Source organism: Balaenoptera ricei, chromosome 21 (assembly GCF_028023285.1).
Source record: "Balaenoptera ricei isolate mBalRic1 chromosome 21, mBalRic1.hap2, whole genome shotgun sequence".
Lineage (NCBI taxonomy): Eukaryota > Metazoa > Chordata > Mammalia > Artiodactyla > Balaenopteridae > Balaenoptera > Balaenoptera ricei.
The window spans coordinates 10,700,365-10,723,100 of record NC_082659.1 but is presented as its reverse complement, the minus strand read 5'-3'; the positions used below and the strand labels follow the sequence as shown (position 1 = coordinate 10,723,100).

General features: G+C 50.1%; 1 protein-coding gene across 1 annotated transcript in view; it reads left to right on the top strand.

Annotated features, from left to right (window-relative positions):
* Positions 1-13,072: 13,072 nt before the first annotated feature.
* Positions 13,073-22,736, top strand: part of MYOM2 (myomesin 2) — an 82,151-nt gene continuing 72,487 nt past the window's right edge. Inside the window, exons 1-3 of the mRNA XM_059909387.1 lie at positions 13,073-13,198; positions 18,989-19,107; positions 20,579-20,737. Coding sequence (XP_059765370.1) covers positions 19,001-19,107; positions 20,579-20,737 — 266 coding nt within the window. The 5' untranslated portion in view covers positions 13,073-13,198; positions 18,989-19,000. The remainder of the gene's footprint in view (positions 13,199-18,988; positions 19,108-20,578; positions 20,738-22,736) is intronic.

Sequence of the window (22,736 nt, the reverse complement as noted above, 5' to 3'; positions counted from 1 at the left end):
AGGGCACATAGGGGTCCAAAAAGTTAGACTAAAATGTTCAAGAAACTTTGGGCTAAAGGACTACTTGATAATTCATAATAAAATGTAACGTTGAATTACAAAACTAGAATGGGGTAATAAATAATAATCAATGTTTATATATTGTTAATTTTTGATACTTTAACATCATTTCATTTGTACATCAAAAAAGTCAAGAGTTGACACTTGTATCTTTACTTTTCACAGCATTAAAGCAGGTTCCACTCTTGACTTGACCACAGCTCTTAGGTCAGTTCATTTAATTTTCTTTCAAACAATCAAATAAGGAGTATTTATCGTGTGTCTATCCTATGCCAGCCCCAGGAATAGTTGTTTAAAATAAAAAGAAAATGAGACACAGTTTCTGCCTCTCCTGGGGAAGAATAATAATAGCCTTATTTATGTGCATTATTGAAAATAATTTGCTCAAATTTCTAAAATCAGTGCCAAATTCAACTCAGGAAGGTCATCTTTTAATTTATGAATAATTGAGTACTTTTAGGACCTAGGCCTACTGCAGGCCCTAGGTCTGCAGTTTTATACCTAATTGGCTGAAATTAGAATTTTATGTAAATAACCGTTCCATGAACTTAGGATATTTTACCACTGGGGGGATCATCTGTACATTTTTTTCTCAGAGTCTTCTCCAAGTAAAATAGTCTGTGATGAGAAAAGGAATCTTCTAAAGAAGAAGGACAATGTAAAGCTCAAGTCAAGTGAGATGATTCTGTGAAAGCTCCTCATGAGCATAAAAAAAATAGAGTGCAGAGCTCATGGGAAAAATAGCAAAACTCTGTGAACTCAGCTTTTAATCAGACCAGAAGGAAAAATACTAGTCTTTTGGAGAAAAAAAGTCATCCTCACAGAGAGAGCGCCTCTCAAGTGTTTCACTTTTTATGAAGTACATCTGGGCCCCCAAACGGTTCTGGTTCCCCAGGATGTGAGGTAACAACTTCCCCATTCGTGGGGCTGAGCTTTTGCTGGTTGTAGTGAGGGTGTGGTAGTCAGGGTACTCCAGAGAGACAGCCAACAGGACAGACGGATGGACAGACGGGCACAAGGGGAGGTTTATTATAGGAAGTGGCCCGTGGGGTTACAGAGGCCAAGAAGCCCCACCCGTCAGCCGTCTGCAAGCTGGGGACCAGGAGAGCCGGTGGTGGGACTTGGTCCAAGTCCAATTTCCGAGAACCAGGGGCCCCGACGTCTGAGGGCAGAAGGAGATGGATGTCCCAGCTCAAGAAGAGAGAGAACGTTGTCCCTTCCCCCACTCGTGTGTTCTATTCAGGACCTCAGAGGACTGGATGAAGCCGCCCACGCTGGGGAGGGTGGTCTTACTCAGTTACTACCCCAAATGCTGATCTCTTCCAGACACACCCATCCAGACGCCCCCAGAAATACCGTTTTCCCAGCTCTCCCAGCACCCCTCAGCCCCGTCTGGGTGACACATGAAATCGGACACCCCAGGTGACAGTAGGTACGTGCCTGTTGTCTCAGAGTGTTTTTTATGGTCCTTGCTCTCACTCTTAAGATGGCTTCAGCCTGGGTGATAAGTTGTAAGGTCCTTCATTGTAACAGAATCATGGACACGTGCTGTGAATGGGAGAATCTGGGGTTTTCCAGGAAGCCTGAGGAGCAAACACAAACATCTTCTTGCTTTCAAGTAAACACAGAATTGAACCTCCTGGGGAAAATCGTTGTGGTTTTCCAGGCCTCGTCTTGTTCAAACGCCTCGTTATTGTCAGAGCAGGTCTCTGGGCCCAAATGTCACCCCGGTTCTCACCCCTGACTGTGTCTGCTCTCAGGAACAAGGAGGTGAGAGCTAAGCCGCACTGGATTCTACAGCCTGTGCCTGACCTCCACGTGCTTAGTAAGAACTGGACCTTAAAATGCAAATCAAAACCACCGTGAGAGATAACCTCACATCTGTCAGAATGGCCATCGTCAAAAAGAACACAAATAACACACGTTGGCGAAGATGTGGACAAAAGGGAACCCTCGTACACTGTTGGTGGCAAAGTAAATTGGTGCAGACACTATGGAGAACGGTATGGAGTTTCCTTTAAAAAACTAAAAATAGAACTACCATATAATCCAGCAATCTCACTCCTGGGTATACATCCAAAAAAAATGAAAATACTAATTAGAAAAGATGTTTATAGGAGCATTATTTACAATCGCCACGATATGGAAGCAACGTAAGTGTCCATCGTCAGATGAATGGATAAAGAAGATGTGGTACATATATATACAATGGAATACTTCTCAGCCATATAAACGAATGACATTTTGTCATTTGCAGCAACATGGATGGACTAGGAAGGGCATTATGCTAAGTGAAATAAGTCAGAGAAAGACAAATACTGTACGATGTCAGTTATATGTGGAATCTAAAAATAAACTAGTGAATATAACAGAAAAGATGCAAACTCATAGATATACAGAACAAACTAGTGGTTACCAGCGGGGAGAGGGAAGGGGGAGGGGCAATATAGGGAGAGGGGAGTAAGAGGTACAGACTATTAGGTATAAAATAAACTGCAAGGATAGACTGTACAGCACAGGGAATACAGCCTATATTTTATAATAACTATAAATGAAGTGTAACCTTTAAAAATTGTGAATCACTATATTGTACACCTGTAACATGTCATATTGTACATCAACTATACTTCAATTAAAAAAAAAAAAGAATTGGACCTCAGAGCCCATGTTTGGATGCGTCCTGTGGGCCTGGCCCCTCAGGAGACTTGACCTGTGTGTGGATCACCCCATAACTCACCCTGGCTGTGGCCTCCCTGAGTGGGTCGTGGCCCAAGTCACTTGCTGAACTGGTCGTGGCCGTCACCTTGACCTTGACCTGACCTCACACACCCACTGTGGGAACCAACTCCTCCCTGGAGGCTAAATCATGAGGTCCTGAAAATAAAGATATTTGAATTTTAGTTCAAGCCCATGCAAGGCATGTGACCCTGCCAACTTTTTTTAACCTTTTTGGGCCTCAGTTTCCGAGTTTATAGGGTGAAGTGAGGGCCGGACGGGATGTTTTGTCTGGTTCTGAGCGTCCTCCGTGGACTGACCTTGGGCCTGTCTCTGTCCTCACCACGTGCACCCCCCCGGAGCCCAGGGGCACGTGGTCTGTCTCCTGCTGTGCACAGGACATGTGGTCCCTGCCAGCTGAACACTCTCCGGCACTTTCCACCCGCCTTTGTTTTATGACAGCCTCTATTTTACAAGCACCTGGCTTGCTGTGTTGTTGGTGATCTTTAAGCCATTAAGCACTTTCAGAATCCTCTTGGCAGGACCATCTTGTGCTCTGGTTCCTGTTTCCTGGATCCTATTCTGGGCCAGGCCGCTGGCGACCGTCTTGGAGTGGGTAAGGCTCTCTTCTCCTGGCGTGATCGTTCAGGACTGAAATCATAGCGTATCGGGGCTTAGACAAGGATCATCTAAGCTAAGTCTCACTTTCCCAGTGGGGAAGCCAAGGTCTGGGAGGGTGGAGAGAGTCTGCCCAAGGCACGCGGCTTCAGCAGCAGATTAACAAACAGGAAAACCAGGCCCGGAGCCAGTGCCCTTGACAACAGCTCAGGGCCCTCTGGCCACATCTTACCTCCTCTGGCCTTGCTATGATTATTTAATGACAGGGTAGAGATAAACTTCCCATTAATTGAGGGCCATAGCTGTACACAGGAACTCGTAAATAGCATCTACAGGATAAAGGCCATGCTTTCACATTTAGTAAAAATGTATTGTTGAGCTTGTACGATGGTCCAGTCACGATCTGGTCAAAGTGAGAGTGCAGATCAAAACCAACTCCTGTCTCTGCACCAGTCCTTGGGCGTTGGGGACAGCTGGTTTAGAAGAAAGGCATCCAGGGTACAGTTCTAACAGTCAGGTGGCAGTTCTCATAGTTTTAAAACACAGCCATGAATATTGCATTAAGGATCGCATTGTAATATTGAACGTTACCAAGGTGTAGAAATCTGTGGTTGCCTTGACGACTATAAACCACTTCAATGTCAGCCTTTCCTCTCCCACATGGGTTTTCATAGCCTCTTTGGGTTTCTCCTCTGCTAAGACAATTTTTATCCTCTGGCTGGTCCAGATGAACCTCACGAGTTGGGAAATGTCTGACCCCGGGTGAGCTGGGGTGCACGTCACCCGTGACCCTGGGGGCTCCCGGCACCCCCATCTCAGTGAGGAATGCGACGGAGGTCACACCGAAGAGAATGCACACATGATACCTGCAAGGTACAAGGCCGAGAGCTGGTGCCAGGTTTCCTAGGATTAGTTTTGATTTACAAAAGATGGAAAAACTTCGGGCTCCATTACAGAGACGCTGAGAAATGCTCCAGGCCACCCGGTTGCTTTGATGTTGGGACGAGCACTGATCGGGTCACCACACAGTTTCTTGCTAATATTGAAGGAGGCAGATTAACTAGTTTGGTGTATTCATTAGGAAGCTCTTCTTCGCTGAGAGTGTTTTCTGAGTGGGTTTGGAGCTGAGCCCCTGTATTTTCAGGGCCAGCAGAGCACCCGGTGAGATGGACGAACCAGACCAGCCCCCAAGTCACTGCGCATGCGCGGTTACCAATTGCAGCGAGGGCCCTGGGGAGGATGTAACAGAGGAACCCCACTCACACTGGGCTTGGAAAAGGCGCCTGAAAAATTGGTGCTTGAGATGAGGTCTGAACAGGGGTTACCTGAGCGGAAAGAGGGAGACCGTGCAACCAACCTGGAGCCTTCCAGCTGGGACCCTGCGGGTGGGGCTCAGACGTCAAGGTGCTGGTCTTTAGTTTACGACGTAAGGGCTCGAGGGGCGTGGGGTGACTGCTCAGATTTGCCTGCTGAGACATTTATTTGGTCATGGTCTGGAGAGTACTCGTTAGAGGAGCCAGGACGGGCGCGGAGAGAGGCTGTCGTCGTTCAGCAGGAGGTGGTCCCAACTCGGCCTGGGGCGATGGCCCTGGAGGGGGTCAGAGGGGGCGGGGCCCGAGGGTGTCCAGGAGGAAGATTGTGCAGGATCAGGAGGGCCTGGGGGAGGCGCCCGGGCTCCTGCCTTGTGCTGCTCATGGGGTGGGGACCGCTGGACACGGAGACGGGGGAGCAGGAGGGGGTCTGAGTTAAGCCTTCGCCTTGTTGAGTTTAAGGTTCCATCTGCGCTCAGATGGGGGAGGGAGGGGCAGCTGGACACAAACGCTGGGCCCCCCCCCCACCCGGGGCGGCACCTGCTTCCAGGTGGAGCCTCCGAAGGGTAAGGGGAGGGGGGCCCAGATGGGAAGAGAAGGGGCCGTGAGCAGAGCCCCGGGGCAGCTTTGACATCTCACGGTGGGATGGTAAGGCTGAAGATGCACGTCTTGGGAGGGAGGTGGCCGTAGGGGTCAGACAGTGGCCGGAGGTTGAGGAACCTGAGAGCAGAAGCGTCCCTTGGAGGTGGTGGCACGGGGTCGTGGGTGACTTAGAGCTATTTTGGTGAGTGATGTGATGGGAACAGAAGGTGCCTTGGAAGAGGCCAAAGGACGAATGGAAAAGGGATAAACGGGGAAGGCGAGCACATGCAGGTTGGGAGCCAGGCCAGGAGGGCGAGGCTGCGGCCAGAGCGCGTGTGGGGCTGGGAGCACTGTGCCCACGGCCGGGGGACGCTGGAAGGACGTTCGGGTAGTGATGGGAAAGGGCCCAGTGGGGCTGCGGGGCGACAGCGTGGACACCCTGAGCAGACAGGAGGGTGAGACCAGGCACCCCCCGGGCCTCGGCCGACACCCTGGGTATGAGGCAGGGGTGTCTCCTGGGGTCCCCACCAGGTTCCCACTCACAGCACCCTGGCTGTGTGTGTGCATGGGCGGGGCTCACCTTCGTTTCTGAAAGGTTTTTTCCTTCTTTGGGCTGAATACTGTCCTTTGCATTGTTTCCGTGAAAAATCCTTCTTAGGTTCATTCCTCTACAGAATACGTCTTGTTTCTCTTTTTGCTTTGAAGCGTTCCTCTTAATCACTGACTTTAAGCACTTGGATACTGATATGACTTGTATAGTTTCATTCATGTTTCTTTTTTTTAAAAAATTAATTAAATAATTTATTTTTGGCTGTGTTGGGTCTTCGTTTCTGTGCGAGGGCTTTCTCCAGTTGCGGCGAGCGGGGGCCACTCTTCATCGCGGTGCACGGGCCTCTCACTATCGCGGCCTCTCTTGTTGCGGAGCACAGGCTCCAGATGCGCAGGCTCAGTAGTTGTGGCTCACGGGCCTAGTTGCTCCGCGGCATGTGGGATCTTGCCAGACCAGGGCTCGAACCCGTGTCCCCTGCATTGGCAGGCAGATTCCCAACCACTGCGCAACCAGGGAAACCCCGTGTTTCTTGAACTTGATGTTTGTTGAGCTTCTTGTGTCTGTGGGTTTATAGTTTTAGCAATTTTAGGAACATTTTGCAAGTTATTTCTTCAAATATTTTCTTCTGTCCAGCGCGATCCCTTGGGGACCCGAATTCCATGTGTATTACCTGCCTCAAGATGTCCCACAGCTCTCTGAGTCTCCTTTTATTTTTTCCCATCTTTTTTCTCTGTGTATTTTATCTTGTATATGTTCTATTGTTGCATCCTCAGTATTCAGCGATATTTGTTTCTGAAGTAATGTGCCGTCAATCCCATCAGTACCTGAAAAACCTCAGACGTGGAACTTTCTAAAAGTTTCACTTGGATCTTCTCAATACCGTCTGTGTTTTTATTTAGCGTGTTCAATGCATTCCCTCCTTCTTGAGCTTATGGAGATGTGAGAGCAGCCTTACCTTAGGGTAATTTGATGTGTTGCTTAGTCAGTGCCCTATTGAGGACCTCTTCACATGTCCCAAGAACTGAGAGCTTTTCCTTTCTGGCTGACGGGCTCACAAAGTGTTCCTGACCCTCTGTGAGCTCTGGGGATTATTCCACATGAGAAGGATGGGGTCCACAGCACAGGGGGCCATATTGGCCTTAGGAGCGGAGGAGAGAAAGGGAGTGTTGTTAAAAATGTTTATTAAGTTCTTAATTTCTACAGTTGGATTTTTCAGTTCGAGAATTTTCATTTTATTCTTTTTAAACAATAAATTCTAAGAGAAAAGTCTAGATGACTTTGAGTATGGCGATGACTTTTTAGGTACAACACCAAAGACACGATTCATGAAAGAAATAATTGATCAGTGGGACTTGGTGAAAATTAAAAATGTCTGCTCTGTGCAGAACACTGCCAAGACAATGAACAGACAAGTCACAGACTGGGAGAAAGATTTGCCAAAGACATACCTGACAAAGGACTCTTATCCAAAATATACAAAGGGCTATTAAAAATCAACAAAAGAAAATGAAAAACCTGATTAAAAACTGGGCAAAAGACTTGACCAGACACTTCACCAAAGAAGATACAAAGGGGCTTCCCTGGTGGCGCAGTGGTTGGGAGTCTGCCTGCCAATGCAGGGGACACGGGTTCGGGCCCTGGTCTGGGAGGATCCCACATGCCGCGGAGCAACTGGGCCCGTGAGCCACAACTACTGAGCCTGCGCGCCTGGAGCCTGTGCTCCGCAACAAGAGAGGCCGCGATAGTGAGAGGCCCGCGCACCGTGATGAAGAGTGGCCCCCGCTCGCCGCAACTGGAGAAAGCCCTCGCACAGAAACGAAGACCCAACACAGCCATAAATAAAAAAAAAAAAAAAAAAAAAAAGATACAAAGATGGCAAGTAGCATATGAGAGGATGCTCTGCATCACATGTCATCAGGGAAACGCAAATTCAAACAAGGAGACACCACTACACACCTATGAGAAGGGCCAAAATCCAGAGCACTGACAACATCAAATGCTGGTGAGGACGTGGAGCAACGGGAACTCTCATCACTGCTGGTGGGGATGCAGAGGTGGGAATACAGCTACTCTGGAAGTCAGTTGGGCAGTTTCTTACAAAACTAAACATCCTCTTACCCTATGATCCAGCGATGGTGCTGGATGAGTTGAAAAACTCATGAAAACAAGTTTCATGAGTTAAAATTCATGTTCACGTAAAAGTTTGCACAGGGATGTTTATGGCAGCTTTATTCATAATTGTTAAGACTTGGAAGCAACCAAGATGTCCTTCAGTAGGTGAGTGGATAAAATAAACTGTGGTGTATCCAGACAGTGGAATATTATTCAGCACTGAGAAGAAATAAACCTTCAAGCCTTGAAAAGTCATGGAGGAACCTCAAATGCATATCACTGAGTGAAAGAAGCCAACCTGAAAAGTCCACAAACTGTGTGACATTCTGGAAAAGGCAAAACTATAGAGACAGTAAAAAGATCAGTGGTTGCCAGGGGTTGGGGGGAGGGATGAACAGACAGAGCACAGAAGAATTTTAGTCGATGAATCTACTCTATATGATACTGTAATGTGAATAAATGTCATACATTTGCCAAAACCCATAGAAAGTACAACACCAAGAGGGACCCCTAATGTAAGAGGACTTGGAGTGGTAATTGTAACAAAGTCACCCCTGTTGTGGAGTGTTGGTCATGGGGGCAGGTGTGTATGTGGGGGGACCAGAGTAGATGGAAACCGCCATACTTTCCACTCCATTTTGCTGTGAACCTAAAACTGCTCTAAAAAAGTCTGTTTAAAAAAAGAGTAGGGCTTCCCTTGTGGCGCAGTGGTTAAGAATCCGCCTGCCAATGCAGAGGACACGGGTTCGAGCCCTGGTCCGGGAAGTTCCCACATGCTGCAGAGCAACGAAGCCCATGCACCACAACTACTGAGCCTGCGTCTAGAGCTCGCGAGCCACAGCTACGGAAACCCGTGTGCCTAGAGCCCGTGCTCCGCAACAAGAGAAGCCACTGCAGTGAGAAGCCCGCGCACTGCAACGAAGAGTAGCCCCCGCTCGCCACAACTAGAGAAAGCCCGCACAGAGCAACAAAGACCCACCACAGCCAAAAATAAATAAATTTTAAAAATAAATTAATTAAAAAAAAAGAGTAAAGGATAAATTACCAAAAAAATCTATGTTATTAAAAAAATAAACTCCAGTTCTCTGATGAAATTCTCCATTTTGTAGTCTTTTTTCTTGAACACAGGTATTTTAAAAAGGGGGTGGTTTCATCTCTCTGAACAAGGTCACACTCGTATGACGAACATTTTCAGAAAGTTCTCATCTAGACATGTGCTTTTCTTGAGGTTTAAACCATTCTCCCGTATAATCCAAATATGGAACATACAGACACACATGTCTGGGAAGAAAGACATTCTGAAGAGAGAGAAGGACAAAGCACATTTCTCAGAGTGTACCTCCTTTGTGATATGCACATTTCCAGGGCTTGAAGAGGAGGGCCAGTGGTGGGGCTGATGGCCTGATGGAGTTGTCCCGGTCTCCGGTTCTCATTTCTCATATGCAGGGTTCGCTTCCCATTCGAGGTGCTGCTTCATTGCCTAGAATGTGGGATAGTTTGAGAGGGCTGAGGAAATTCTGATCGCCTTTGGAGCAGCTGAGAATATTGACAGGAAGCTTGTGTTTACAATCCTGCTCTGTGGTTTCTCTTGGGTGAGTTGTTTACTGAGCTCCTCCAGGACGTGCCTGCCTCAGTGGAGCAGGGTCCGGGGGGGGCAGGGTCCAGGAGAGGCAGGGTCCAGGGGGGTGCAGGGTCCGGGGGGTGCAGGGTCCAGGGGGTGCAGGGTCCGGGGGGTGCAGGGTCCGGGGGGGGCAGGGTCCAGGAGAGGCAGGGTCCAGGGGGTGCAGGGTCCGGGGGGGGCAGGGTCCGGGGGGGGCAGGGTCCAGGAGAGGCAGGGTCCAGGGGGGTGCAGGGTCCGGGGGGTGCAGGGTCCAGGGGGTGCAGGGTCCGGGGGGTGCAGGGTCCGGGGGGGGCAGGGTCCAGGAGAGGCAGGGTCCAGGGGGTGCAGGGTCCGGGGGGGGGCAGGGTCCAGGGGGTGCAGGGTCCGGGGGGTGCAGGGTCCGGGGGGGGCAGGGTCCAGGAGAGGCAGGGTCCAGGGGGTGCAGGGTCCGGGTGGGGGCAGGGTCCAGGGAGGGCAGGGTCCAGGGGGTGCAGGGTCCGGGGGGGGGCAGGGTCCAGGAGAGGCAGGGTCCAGGGGGGGCAGGGTCCAGGGGCAGGGTCCGGGGGGCGCAGGGTCCAGGGGGGCAGGGTCCAGGGGCAGGGATCGGGGTGGGCAGGGTCCAGGGGCAGGGTCTGGGGGGGCAGGGTACGGGGGGGGCAGGGTCCAGGGAGGGCAGGGTCCAGGGGGGGCAGGGTCCAGGGGCAGGGTCCGGGGGGCGCAGGGTCCAGGGGGGCAGGGTCCAGGGGGGGCAGGGTCCAGGGGCAGGGTCCATGGGGGGCAGGGTCCAGGGCGGGCAGGGTCCGGGGGGCAGGGTTGGGGGGACAGGCTTAAGCCCCCATGCAGGCAGGCCAGCAATCTGAAGGGAGTGAAGTTCATGGGGGAGTTGTGATGGGCATTGCCCCCTCCCCTGTGGGGCCTGTCAGGTGGCATCTGCGGGGAAGGTGGCTGAGCAGGGCTGGCGAGCCGGGCCGTGCACGTGCCCAGCTTAGAGGCTCCGGATGGGCCGCTGCAGCAAGAATGTTAGGATCAATTCTTTGGTGAGAAGTGAAACCCTCAACAACAGAGAGAACAGTCTGGAGAAAGAGCTGGCATATTTGGGGCTAAGGGGGCCCAGTTCTCTGGGCGCCCCTCCTGGCAGCCGTCTGTTAGTGGGGGACCCACTGTAGACATGAGGAAATAAAGGCCAACACACGTTCCAGACAGCCAGCAGCGCCGTTTCCACCGTGATTGATGCTGTGCTTCTTGCTCTCGCCAAAGCCTGGAAGCTTCTTTTTTGATGGGCCTTCAATCTTTGTAACGTAAAATAGTTACGAATATCCGGCCATTTGGATAGACGTTTTCTAAACTGCGTTAGACCATTTCTTTTGGTGCTTTCCAAGACAGAATGTATGGAAGTTAACAAAATATCTTAGAATAGTTTTACTTTTTTCAAGTATTCAAATAGATTTTTCTGCATTGAGCATCTATTTTGGCCCTGTGCTATAATTTCATGAAATCCTTAGGACTTAACTTTGCCCCGTAATCCACGTGACCCCGAGGTGTCCATGATTCAGAACGTTTCTGACGCCACGTTTTAGCTTTCAGTCTCCTTTTTTATGTCCTCTGACATTTTTCCTTGATATCATTTTTTTCCTCCATCTTATTGCAAATTTTAGCTAAATTTGTAGAAGTAAAATCACTGAAGTTTTTCTTTGCATTAGTCAGGATTCTTTGGGTCGCACGTGATGGAAACCCAATGCCAAGTGGCTTCCGTGAAAAGGGATCCCTGAGGTCGGGAAGCCGGGGAGGGTGGCTGTAACTTGCACCTCTGACCACATCCTCTGGATTTCCTCTCTTTGGCTTCTGTCTGCTTGCAGGTTCAGCCCACGTTCGGAACATCGGTGGCAGTGTTTAGGGAGGAGAGTGAATGGCTGGATGGAGAGGATGCAAAGATGCTCAGATGGTGAAGTAAACAGCTTTTACTCTGTGCCTTTGTGATAGCTTGTTTTTTTTATTGAAGTGTAGTTGATTTACAAGATTGTGTTAGTTTCAAGTGTACAGCAGAGTGACTCAGTTATGCATATATATCAATATATATTTCTTTTCCAGATTATTTTCCACTATATCAATAGGTTATTACAAGGTATTGAAGATAGTTCCCTGTGCTGTACAGTAGGTCCTTGTTTGTTACCTATTTTATATATAGTAGTGTGTATATGTTAATCCCAAACTCCTAATTTATCCCTCCCCCCCTTTCCCCTTTGGTAACCGTAAGTTTGTTTTCTATGTCTTTGAGTCTGTTTCTGTTTTATATATAGATTCATTGGTTCTATTTTTTTAGATTCCACATATAAGCGATATCATATGATATTTGTCTTTCTCTGTCTGACTTACTTTACTTAGTATGATCATCTCTAGTTGCATCCACGTTGCTGCAAATGGCGGGATTTCATTCTTTTCTATGGCTGAGTAATATTCCACCGTATGTATGTACCACGTCCTCTCTATCCGTTCATCTGTCGATGGGCACTGGGGCTGCTTCCGTGTCTTGCGTGCCTTTGTGGTATTTATCTCACTCATCCATTGACCTGTGCTGCTGGTCTTTGGCTACATTCTTGATAAACCAGATGTGGGAACAGGGAGTTTTTTGGACTCTCGGGCACTTCCTATATATTATTCTCACTAATTTTTGCAACAGACTTAAAAGCCGGTTGTTCTCACACACGTTGTGCCAGCGGGGAAACAGCCCCACTGCGGCCGAGCCTGGGACGTGGCTGCAGTCAGCTCTGGCCTCTGAGGCGGGACGTCCCGACTCAGCCCCCCTCTCGGCGACAGGCTCCCTGTGACAGCCCAGATCAATCGTGCCAGTCGTGTGTTATTTATACTTGGACACATGCTGCACCCTGCAGTCATCTGGGTGGCTTAGATGCCGCGCACGCCGGTGGTAGTAACTATAAATAAGACGTAACTTGCCGACTAGGCATGGGTCCTCTTTTAGGTAGAAGTTCTGGCTAAATTAACCCCAGGATGAAACCAAGTCAGAGCTTGAGTCATCTCCGAAATAAATTTTAAAAAACCCAACCAAACACCCCCCCGCCCCCCCCCCCCCCGACAGAGGCCACCTTCCCTCCATCCACGGCTGACAGCACTCTCGGGGTTTGGTGTCAAAATGGTGAAAATGCTTACTGCAATCAAGTCTGTGTTAGAGACTCATCTGCGAGTGTCCGTTTATGTACCAGGGAAACTTTAGCCCCAAAGCATTAAAAATAAGTCTGCAAATTTATGTTCAGAGTACAGCTGAGTCTGGGGAGGGCGGGCAGGGTGGGATGTCAGGCCCCTGCCCTCTTTTTCTCTGTCAGTAGCTGCTTCCTCAGTTTCCTGGGCATGAGAAATGCGCTTTGTGCGTTGGGGAGGATGCTTTTCACTTTTCGATTTTTCCTCCTCGAATTAAACTTTTTCCCTCCTAAGAGCAGGCTGATGATTTATGATGCAGGTATCAGCGAGGGGCCAGGCTTCCCAAGGGTCTATAAATAGCATCTCCTCAGCCATAAATGGGAGGGAGGCCGGACGTTTGGAGGGAGACGTGCTTTGCTTCCCTCGGCCGGAGCCTGCAGCCTGGTGAGCCCGTGAGGCAGACGCCCTCTCCTCTTCGCCACCTTCCTTTCTCTCTGGGTAAGTTTCCTCCGCTTCTTTCCTTTTCTGATGTGAGGCTTTGGAGGAGGGAAGGGTAGCATACAGAAGCTGGCTGCACTCAGATTTCCTAAGCAAAGGGTGTCAGGGTGAAGCCACGGGAACCGGCAAACTCCACTCCATGCAGAAAAGGTCAGCCAGTAATTAGAGCCAAGGTCTGTGTTTCTTTGACTGGATTTGAATACTTCCTGTGTCGTTAGGAGGTTCTGAGCCCCTTCCCAGCCCTTGCACTTTAACCCTGGCTTTCGCAGCATCTCCTTTGGGTCCCTGAGTGGGTTGATGGATGTCTGCAATTTTCACGAGTCACAGAAATGAGAGCCTCTGTCAGGAGAGGGCAGGTTTGAAATGGTGTGAAATAAAATTGGATATTTTCTTAAGAGAAACAGAAAGAAAGCAGGGCCATTCAGCTCAGACCTGGACTGTAGCATCTAGGGGAGGGGACAAAAACAGTACTTCTTGTCACGATTTCTAAGTTCTCACCTCACAATGATGCTTTTCTCCTTTGTGCTTTTTGACGCATTATGATCCTGCAGGATTTTCAGGCTCAGTTCCCCTAAGAGAGCCTGAGCTTCCTCTGGTCATGCTCTTGAAACGCTGCCCCAGAAAAAGCCAGTGGAGTTGGATGTCTGCACCCAGAAGGCCCGGGAGGGGCAGTGAGGCAGGAACGTGGGGTCTCAGTGCTTGGAAATGCTTAGCTCTCTCCACCTCCTGGTCTCAAGGTCCTTCCTCACTGGGTAGAAGTAAAACAGGCGTCGAAGAGCACATGTAACAAAGATCATTTGGAGTAGTTATTTACTAGACAGAGTCTGGGTTCTATGTGCAGCGAATTTGCATGAAGCTAACTCTGAATTAGGGACCTTCACCCAGGTGCCTGTGCTTCATGAAAACAAGGAGAATCTGTGGGTAAGGTTTATGGGATGAAATATTTGTGTAACCGTTGATTTGTTTTTAATTCTCGCAATTTATGAAAAGTGTGGTAAGTCTCTGGGTTGCTGGAAAGGTCCCGTCCAGGAAGCCTCGCATTATCTTGTTTCTCCATCTAATTTGATCCTGCTTAAGCGTGGGGGCCGGATGAATCAGGCTCCTTGGAAGAAGTCTGGAGCTTCAAGGAGAGAGTGACCTGCTAAGACGTTCAGTCCTGGGGCTGAGAGGCTCTCTGGGGGACACTTGGGAAGCTGGCTGACAGACATTAGACGTCAGGCCACGCTGGATGGTGAGGATTTGAAGAGTTATGCTGTGCTCAGTTATATTTACTTTTGGAGCCGAGTAGTTTGGAAAAACCTTGGGGAAAGTAGTTCCCGATGTGAATGGAACCCGTCTTGGGAACTGAGGGCGTAGTTCCTTGGGGCTGTGGACCAACTGTGCCCTTTCTGTTTCCCTAGAAGAGCTTTAACTTGGTGTGTTCACAGACTTCAACAACTTTAGCTGCACAAACAATTTCTTTTATTAAATGGAAGTAAATGTGTTTTCATTGAAACGTTTTCACAGATTAAAACCCTTCTTGGTGACATGAGAGATCGGTTCCAAATAGTCCTCGCAGGAAGGGATCAGGACGGAGCCTGTCACGGACGCACAGCCCCCTGTGCTTGAGGGCAGGCTCGCGTTTCATTTCAGTGTCATGATTCCCAAACGTGTCAGGAGCGACAGTGGGTGGGAAGCAGGCCGGTGCCGAGTCAGACGCCAGGATGGAAGTTTGGCTCCGTCACCGGGAACCAGTGAGCTGAGGGTTAGTTTCATCACCTGAAGCAGTTTCCTCATAGGAAAGGTCGAGATTCGAACCAGGACAGAATAAGGGGATGCATCTCAAGTTGTGTAAATTCACTCACGATTGCTGAAAACACCAGAACCTGTGTGTTTGACCAAGGTCGACTTTGCTTCTTTGGTATTTGAGGGCGGTCAGTGGGCGGAGCGGGGTGTTGCCTCCGGTGGTTTTAAACTTGGCCACAGATCCGGGCGCCGCTGGCGCTTGAAGGAATGTCCCTGCTTCCTCCTCTGGCCCCTCTGTTCTCAGCGAAACAAACTGAGACCCGAGAGCTGGGTGGGCGGCAGGGTCAGCGCTGGAATCCAGCCCCCAACGCCCCCTCCATGCGGGACTCACCCCCCAGAACTGTGCTGGGGGCCGCTGTCTTCTCTGTCTTTTGAGGCATCAGCTGGGGGTCGTTTCCCTAAAGAGGAGAAAGTGGGGAGAGCTCTGTGCACACTGCCGCCACGCCCTCCTCTCGGTGGGGTCCCCATAGCACAGCTGGCCACGCCCCTCACGGCCCCAGGCTGAGGGGGGTCGGAGCCCGTGCCTGCAGGGAACTCGCTTCCACGAGGCGTCCTCACCCCTGTCTGCAGGCCCCCAGTGGGGACAGGGACACCCGGGCAGGTTCTGGAATTTTATTTTTTTTAAATTTTATTTATTTATTTTTGGCTGCTCTGGGTCTTTGTTGCTCGGCGCGGGCTTTCTCTAGTTGCGGCGAGCGGGGCTACTCTTTGTTGCGGTGCATTGGCTTCTCATCACAGTGGCTTCTCTTGTTGCGGAGCACGGGCTCTAGGTGCGGGGACTTCAGTAGTTGTGGCGTGTGGGCTCAGTAGTTGTGGCTTGTGGGCTCAGTAGTTGTGGCTCGTGGGCTCAGTAGTTGTGGCTCACGGGCTTAGTTCCTCCACAGCATGTGGGATCTTCCCCAGGCCAGGGCTCGAACCCGTGTCCCCTGCATTGGCAGGCAGACTTTTAAGCACTGTGCCACCAGGGAAATCCCCAGGTTCTGGAATTTGAGATCCACTGAGCAGAGCCCAAATGGGTGGCCTGGCGTGGGCTTGGGCTGTGTGGTGGCCCTTCCCGTGCACCTGGGCTGGGCTTGAGGCACATAAAGTCAGTGAGCGCGGGCAGGGGGTCCCATGCATAGAAGGTGGGAGTTTGCTGCCTTCGCTGGAGCAGGTGTCCCTAAGATGTCTCTGTCCTTGAAATGCAATGGCCCCCTGGTCCAGGCTTGGCCGGCGCAGCGCAGGGCAGGTGCTCCAAGTGCGGGTGGGGTGGACGTGGGAGAAGCCTCCTGGCTTGCTGGCCCTCAGCATCATGTCCACTCAGCTAGCAGAGAATCACGTGGGATGAGCCCTGGGTACCGCCGCGGCCCCATGGTGCCCTGGGGGTCGTACCTCCAGCAAGTCCACGGTCAGAGCGAGAGCACGGGAACCACGTGCACTCGACTCCGGCCCTGCGCCCGATCGCCACAAAGTGCCTGCTCCCGGCAGGAGGTGTGAGGACTCACCAGCCACTTGAGCTGGCGTCGCGTCAGCCCAGGACACGCTGGGTGCTGACTGCACTCAGAGCCCGCAGGTCGCTGGCTGTGAACAGGCAGGGTCCCACCAAGGGGGGGCTCTGAGGGTGCTAGCTGCCACACTCTAAACATGTCGAGATAGCTTATCCTCTCCGGTCACCTAGGCCATTTTTGGACTCTTCCCTCTGCCAAGAAACACAACCGGATCTGAAGGGTAGCTCCACACAGATGTAAGTAAACATTGTGACGGGACAGGACCACTGCTGCAGCAGGTGCAGGGGCTGTTCTGGGTTTTTCTGCTGTAGCTGATTTTTCCTCCATGAATGCAGGGGTGATGGGAGAAGGCGTCTAGATGAAACTGGCCCCAAGTGGTGACCCGTGTGCCCCAACACGTCAATCCAGTGACCTGTCCCCAGCAACGGAGTGTGTACCTTATGGGCAGAAGCTTTCCTTGAAGATTCACCCTGAGTAACTCATTGAAAAATCCCAGAGATGCAGTCGAGGATATTGTGCAAATATTAAAGTGATAAGTGCATGTTTTCAGACACCCTGTCCTACCTGCAGAATTCACCTTAACAACAACAAACAAGAATAGTGTGCTAGGGGCGGCTCCCAGTTTTGGTTGTTTGTTCCTCCCTACCAAGCATGGTGCCAGCACTGTGCAGATTCAGTAGAACGTCCAAGATAGAGAAATGATAGGTCAGCCCAAGGCCACTTCACAGTAGTGCTGGAGTCGGAAGTCGATCCTAGGCCTGTCAGGTGTCAAAACCTGTGCACTTGACCTCAATGTTATGGTACCTCTTTTAAAATGGGGGTGGGATGGAGGGGGTATGTTTTTATTGGGTTCTTTTAGGTGCAACATTCTATTATATATTTATAGTCAAATGTATGCCAACCACAAGACACACGCTGGACCCTCAATGGAGACGTGGTAGTTGGTTGACTAGTTGGTTTTTAGGAGGGAGTTTTGAGATGAGTTAGCGTGGAAAAGTATAGAAGACCCCGAAAGAGAAGTCTGGTGGCCTCTGGATGGGCAGGCACTTTTTGTATGTTTTTAGGGAAATCACTTCTCCTCTCTGGCTATCGGGTCCCCTGCTCCACTCGTCCTCCCCCATAGAATAGGGGCTTGGATAATCCCCAAGGATCTTTCCAAGCTCTATAATTCTGTGATTCTAGGGAATCATAGTCTAAAGGGAACGGATCATGAGACATAGACTTGGAGCAAATTCTATGCTTGTCAGGTTTTCTAACATTTGCTTCTATAGAGGCATGCACTGCAATGAGGAATGAGGGTGAGGGCCCATCTCAGGACAGGACCTGGTGTTTTCTGCCCGTTTCCACCCCCGTGTCCCCTGGGGCTGTGCTGTGAGGCCTCCTAAGGATCCTTCTTTAAATCGGGGCAGATTATTCCAATTTCAACACAGATGACAAAAATGGAGCTCGGGTTTGGGGAGTTCTTGTGCCCCTTTATTTGGGAAGTTAATAATCACAGGGATTTAGGGACATTGTCTGCGTCCCTTTTTAGAGAGAGTCAAGCAGCCCGGTAAGTTGGTATTTTACTTATTTGGGTGAACACATGCAGCAAACGGCCGTCTAATACCTGCGCTGCTTCAGATCCCCACATCCTTGCTGCAGGGTGGGTCTCGAAGACTTCTTGTTTGGGGAGAATTTAGCCAAAGAGCGCTCACTTCCCCGCATCCCCCAGACTTTGGAGCTGGGCTCAGCCCCCAGGCCTGCCCCTCCCAACCAAGCAAGCTGACAAGTAGCCAGTGAGATGGGATTTTAGGGGACTGGGTCTGGAAGGCTTCCTGGAGACCGTTCTGTGCTCAAACCCCCCTTCAGAGCAGGAGACACTTTGCCTCCTGCGCAGACGCCGAAACCTCCATGCGGCTGCGTGCTTTCCGGAGCGACGTTTCCTGTCTGCTTTTCCCGAGATCCTGAGCCCCAGTGTTTTCCTGCTTCCCACTTTGCCCCTGGGATGCCCTCTGCCCGCCCCACCTCCGCCCATCACCTCCCCAGTCCATTGGGCTCTTCTCAAATGTCACCTGCTTCACCCCTGGGCCACGTGCTCCCCCCTTACTTCCCAGCACGTTTTGTGTCTCCTTTGCTCTTATCTCCTCCTCTCTTGTATTCTAAGTGTTTGTTTACTTCTCTGACCTGTGCTTTAATTATTTTTATCCTTATCGCTCACATTGCTTTTCACGTTGCCTTGAACAAACTAGGTAGTTTATAGACATTGGGTGAGTTTACAATTAAGGGAAACAAGCGGCTCAATCTTCTAATTTTTATGGAAGCAAACAAGAAATGAAGTCAGGTCCCAGGGAACTTAATAGGTGTCCAAGATTATTTCCTCTTAAAGACTCTTTCTTATATTCTCTTTCCCCACAAGGGTTTTGTTAATTGGAGTTGATTTTCCTCTTTGGAACAACCTAAAAGTTTAGTGTGAATTGCAGGAGCCTGATTACTTTAGAAATTCCAGGACCTCTGCTCTATTTGTTACTCTTTTTTCTAGGTGTCCACAAAGATGTCACTTGTTGCCATGCCCTTCTACCAAAAGAGACACAAAAACTTTGACCAGTCATACCGTAATATTCAAACAAGGTACCTTCTGGATGAATATGCAGCGAAAAAGTAAGTTGTAGTTCACTGATGGGGCAGGCCGAGCCTTGATTACGAGCTTTGTCTGACTTTCAAGGCAAGAAGCTTTATCCAGTCCCCTGAAGCCTGGGGATGAACTGGTTTAGCCGGGGAGGTAGGGAGGGCCGTGCTCCCCGATGCCCGTGTCCAGAGCCAGACGGGGAACGTGGCTGACCCGGCTGCACAGCAAACTTTGTGTGGGGCACTGCATGGCATCGTGGCAGGTCCTGGCAGATCCTAGTAGATCCTGGCAGGTCCTGGCAGATCCTAGTAGATCCTGGCAGGTCCTGGAAGATTTGGGAGATCCTGGCAGATCCTAGTAGATCCTGGCAGGTCCTGGAAGATTTGGGAGATCCTGGCAGATCCTGGTAGATCCTAGGAGATCCTGGCAGATCTTGGGAGATCCTGGTAGATCCTAGAAGATCTGGCAGATTTTGGCATATTCTGGCAGATCCTGGGAGATCCTGGTAGATCCTAGAAGATCTGGCAGATTTGGCAGGTCCTGGCAGATCCTGGGAGATCCTGGCAAATCCTGTAGATCCCGGCAGGTCTTGGTAGACTGGCTCCGAGCCCCTGGTTTAGCTCATGAGTCATGGACCTTCAGTAATTGCTCCTTGACTTCACTCTTCTTCACATGCCTTTCCAGAACTAGAATCTAAAAGGTCACCAAAAAGCAAGGGCAATGAGAAGGAAACCCATGGGAAAGAATGTCGGTGGGACAGAAGTTAATGGGGGCCAAGTGAAGATCGGATGGAAGCCCATCTCAATGATAATTTTGCTACATTAATAATAATGTAGCAAAAGGTAGATTTTTTGTTCACTGCTTGATAGGCTGGTGTCAAGCCGCAGCCTCATCTGTGAGCTTCTGAGGTTCTGCGTCTCAGGGGCCAGTGGCACATGCCCTGGCCGCCCACATTTCTGCGGTGTTAATTTAGGAGGTGGACACCGGGCACAGGCTCTGGCCTCAGGTCCACGTCCCCAGCCCCTATATTTAGAACCGCCTGTGGTCCTTGTGGTTAGCTGCCATCCTGGTAACAAACAAAGCCAAACATTGTCTGCCCCTCCCAGCAGCCTCAGGGAGCTGCAGATCCCTTAAGAGATATATATATAATCATGGCCTCCGGCCAAACGGGCCTGGAAGGCACTGGCTGGCCTGAGGGAGGGGCAGGGGTGGCGGGCAGCTGAGTCTGGGGGCGCGCCCCTGCGGGGGATGGGCCTGTGCAGACGGGCTGGAGGCCACACTTAGGGATGTGTGTGTGTGTGTGTGTGTGTGTTCACATGTGCAAGTAAGCGCATACACACAGGTGTGCCTGCAGGCGTGTGCATGTGTGTGTGTCCGCATGTGCAGGTGTGGGTGCCCTGCATTTCGAGGATGGCTTGGGGGCGTGGAAAGGGAGTGATGTTGTTTGTGACGATGCATTTTTACACTTCTCCACCACATGTGATTTTTCCCATGTTCGCCAAGGCGCGCTTCCACCCAGACGTCTTCCCAGAGATCTGTCACTCAGAAGTCGTCCTCGCAGAGAGGGTCCAGCCAGACGGCACAGGAGGGGACCACCTGCAGGTTGTGTGCCAGGAAGGTGAGCACCGCGCTGGAAGAGGACGAGCAGGAAAGGAGGCACAGGTAACGCCCTGCCCTCTCTGCCCGCCGCCAGGCCAGCCCCGGGCGCCCCGCGCTGCCCCGTGGCCTGGGCAGGGGCTCTGCAGTCAGAGAATGAGGCAGGGGGCATAGCCGAAAGGGGACGTGGGTGAACTGGGAAGGGAACACTTGCTGCAGTGAAAGCCACGTGCGACCGTTTTCAGTCGATTCTTATTCTCCACTGTCATCATCTCAGTTCATCCCGACAAGGAAACGACTGGGGCTGGATTTTCTGCATCCTCGTGCAGAAGAGAACCCTGCGGTCCAGAGGACCCATGGCCACTGTCCACACGTTGCAGCTGGATTGGCCTCAGGCCTCTCTCCTCTCCCCCCAAACTCACTCCCTTTCCCCAGAAAGCACGCTGGTCACATTCGGAGGCCTCGAGACCTAAAGGTCTGAGTTGGAGTTTTTGAATTTCCACCACCAGCCTCTTCGGCTATTAAGGAACAGCTGTGAGGCTTGAGACTTGAGTGCGGAATCTTCCAGAGAGAGGCCAGGATTCCAGCCACGTGTCTGTGTGGACACAGAGCTGAAGGGAGGGGATTCTGTAGACCCTCATGCCTCACATTTCTACAGACTCAGCTCATGGGGAAAATGTCACAGGAATGGGGTGGGGTTACTAAGAACGTCGGTCTTAAAATTATTTCCAGATCACAGAGAAACAGGTGGTCAACTGACTTGGATCTTTTCAGAACAGAGCACTTGAGCATCTCATGAATGCTTCATTTCGTATCTGCTCTATTTTTTCCCCCTCACCTTCGCCTCCTACTTATTTCTAGAAAGTTTTCTCTGTATCGCTAAAACACTCAAAACCGGAAGGAAATGAGATTTGGCTCAACATGTTTCAGTCTGAAAGTTGCACTATGACTAAGGAATCTGTTTAGTAAAAATATTGTATAGCTGAAAAGATTAGCCTTTATTTAAAAAAAAATTTGAATCATCTTTTAGATGCCTTATGGGAATTTTGCCCTGAAAATTAATTTTATTGTCAAGTGAAGACTTCTTTTGTAAAAGAATCACTTCAGAATGTGTACATTAAGAAATTGGATTTTTTTGTGTTGGATTATTTCAGAAAGGGTTCTCCTATGCTTAAGGTTTTGGCCCAGGGAGTGAGAAGACCAGAGCTTTATAATTTTATTTTAATCAGTTATACCTTGGTGTGATCTTATCCCATAAAGTTCCTATTCCTCAGTTTCCTGGGGTGAAATAAATGGGGAAAGTAAGCTTGTATTAATTTGAACAGTCAGGGAGTGGGTTACCATGATTGATGTGGTCTCGGCAAAAATGACTTTTGTGACAATCCTGGCTGTTGGAAATCTTCCTAAAACACATGAAGCTACTCTTGCAATATCAAATCTGACTCAAGAATGTATTTTGATTCTTGATGACTGATTATAATGTTACTGTGTCCCTGGTGCTCAGGGTAAATGTCAGTCCCTCTGGACAAGTGCAGTGGATATAGGTCAGGGCTGTGTCAGCTCTCCACAGAGCCCAGCACCCATGCTTTGGGATTCTGCATTTTAGGACCCGCCCAGTATTTTATTCTCACAACCCATGTGCATATCTCCCATGTGAAAGATCTTATTGAAATTAGGTCTTTCCTCCTTTAAAAGTAAATCTAAGTAATTGGAGGTTTTGGTGAGCTGGGCCGGAGTTAATGGAGATTTTATTGCAACCCCTGCTCTGTCCCTGCCATCCGAGGGAGCCCGGTGTAGTGTGATTTGAGGAGTTCGATGAATTCCAGTCCTTTTTATGATAATTCACTACTCTTGCTGGCCTTAGGCGTTACTGAAAGTACATATTTATTCCTTACCTCCTGTGGCAGATATGAGTTTAACCTACAGGACAAATGGGTCCTTGGAGAGAGATGAAGTTATGGGTTCATCAGTTTGAGTTAAGCTATGTCTTCATGTAAAATAAATACCAACGAGGCATCGGCGTGCCCTGAAGGGTCTGGAAATGTCCTCCTGGAAGATACAGCAG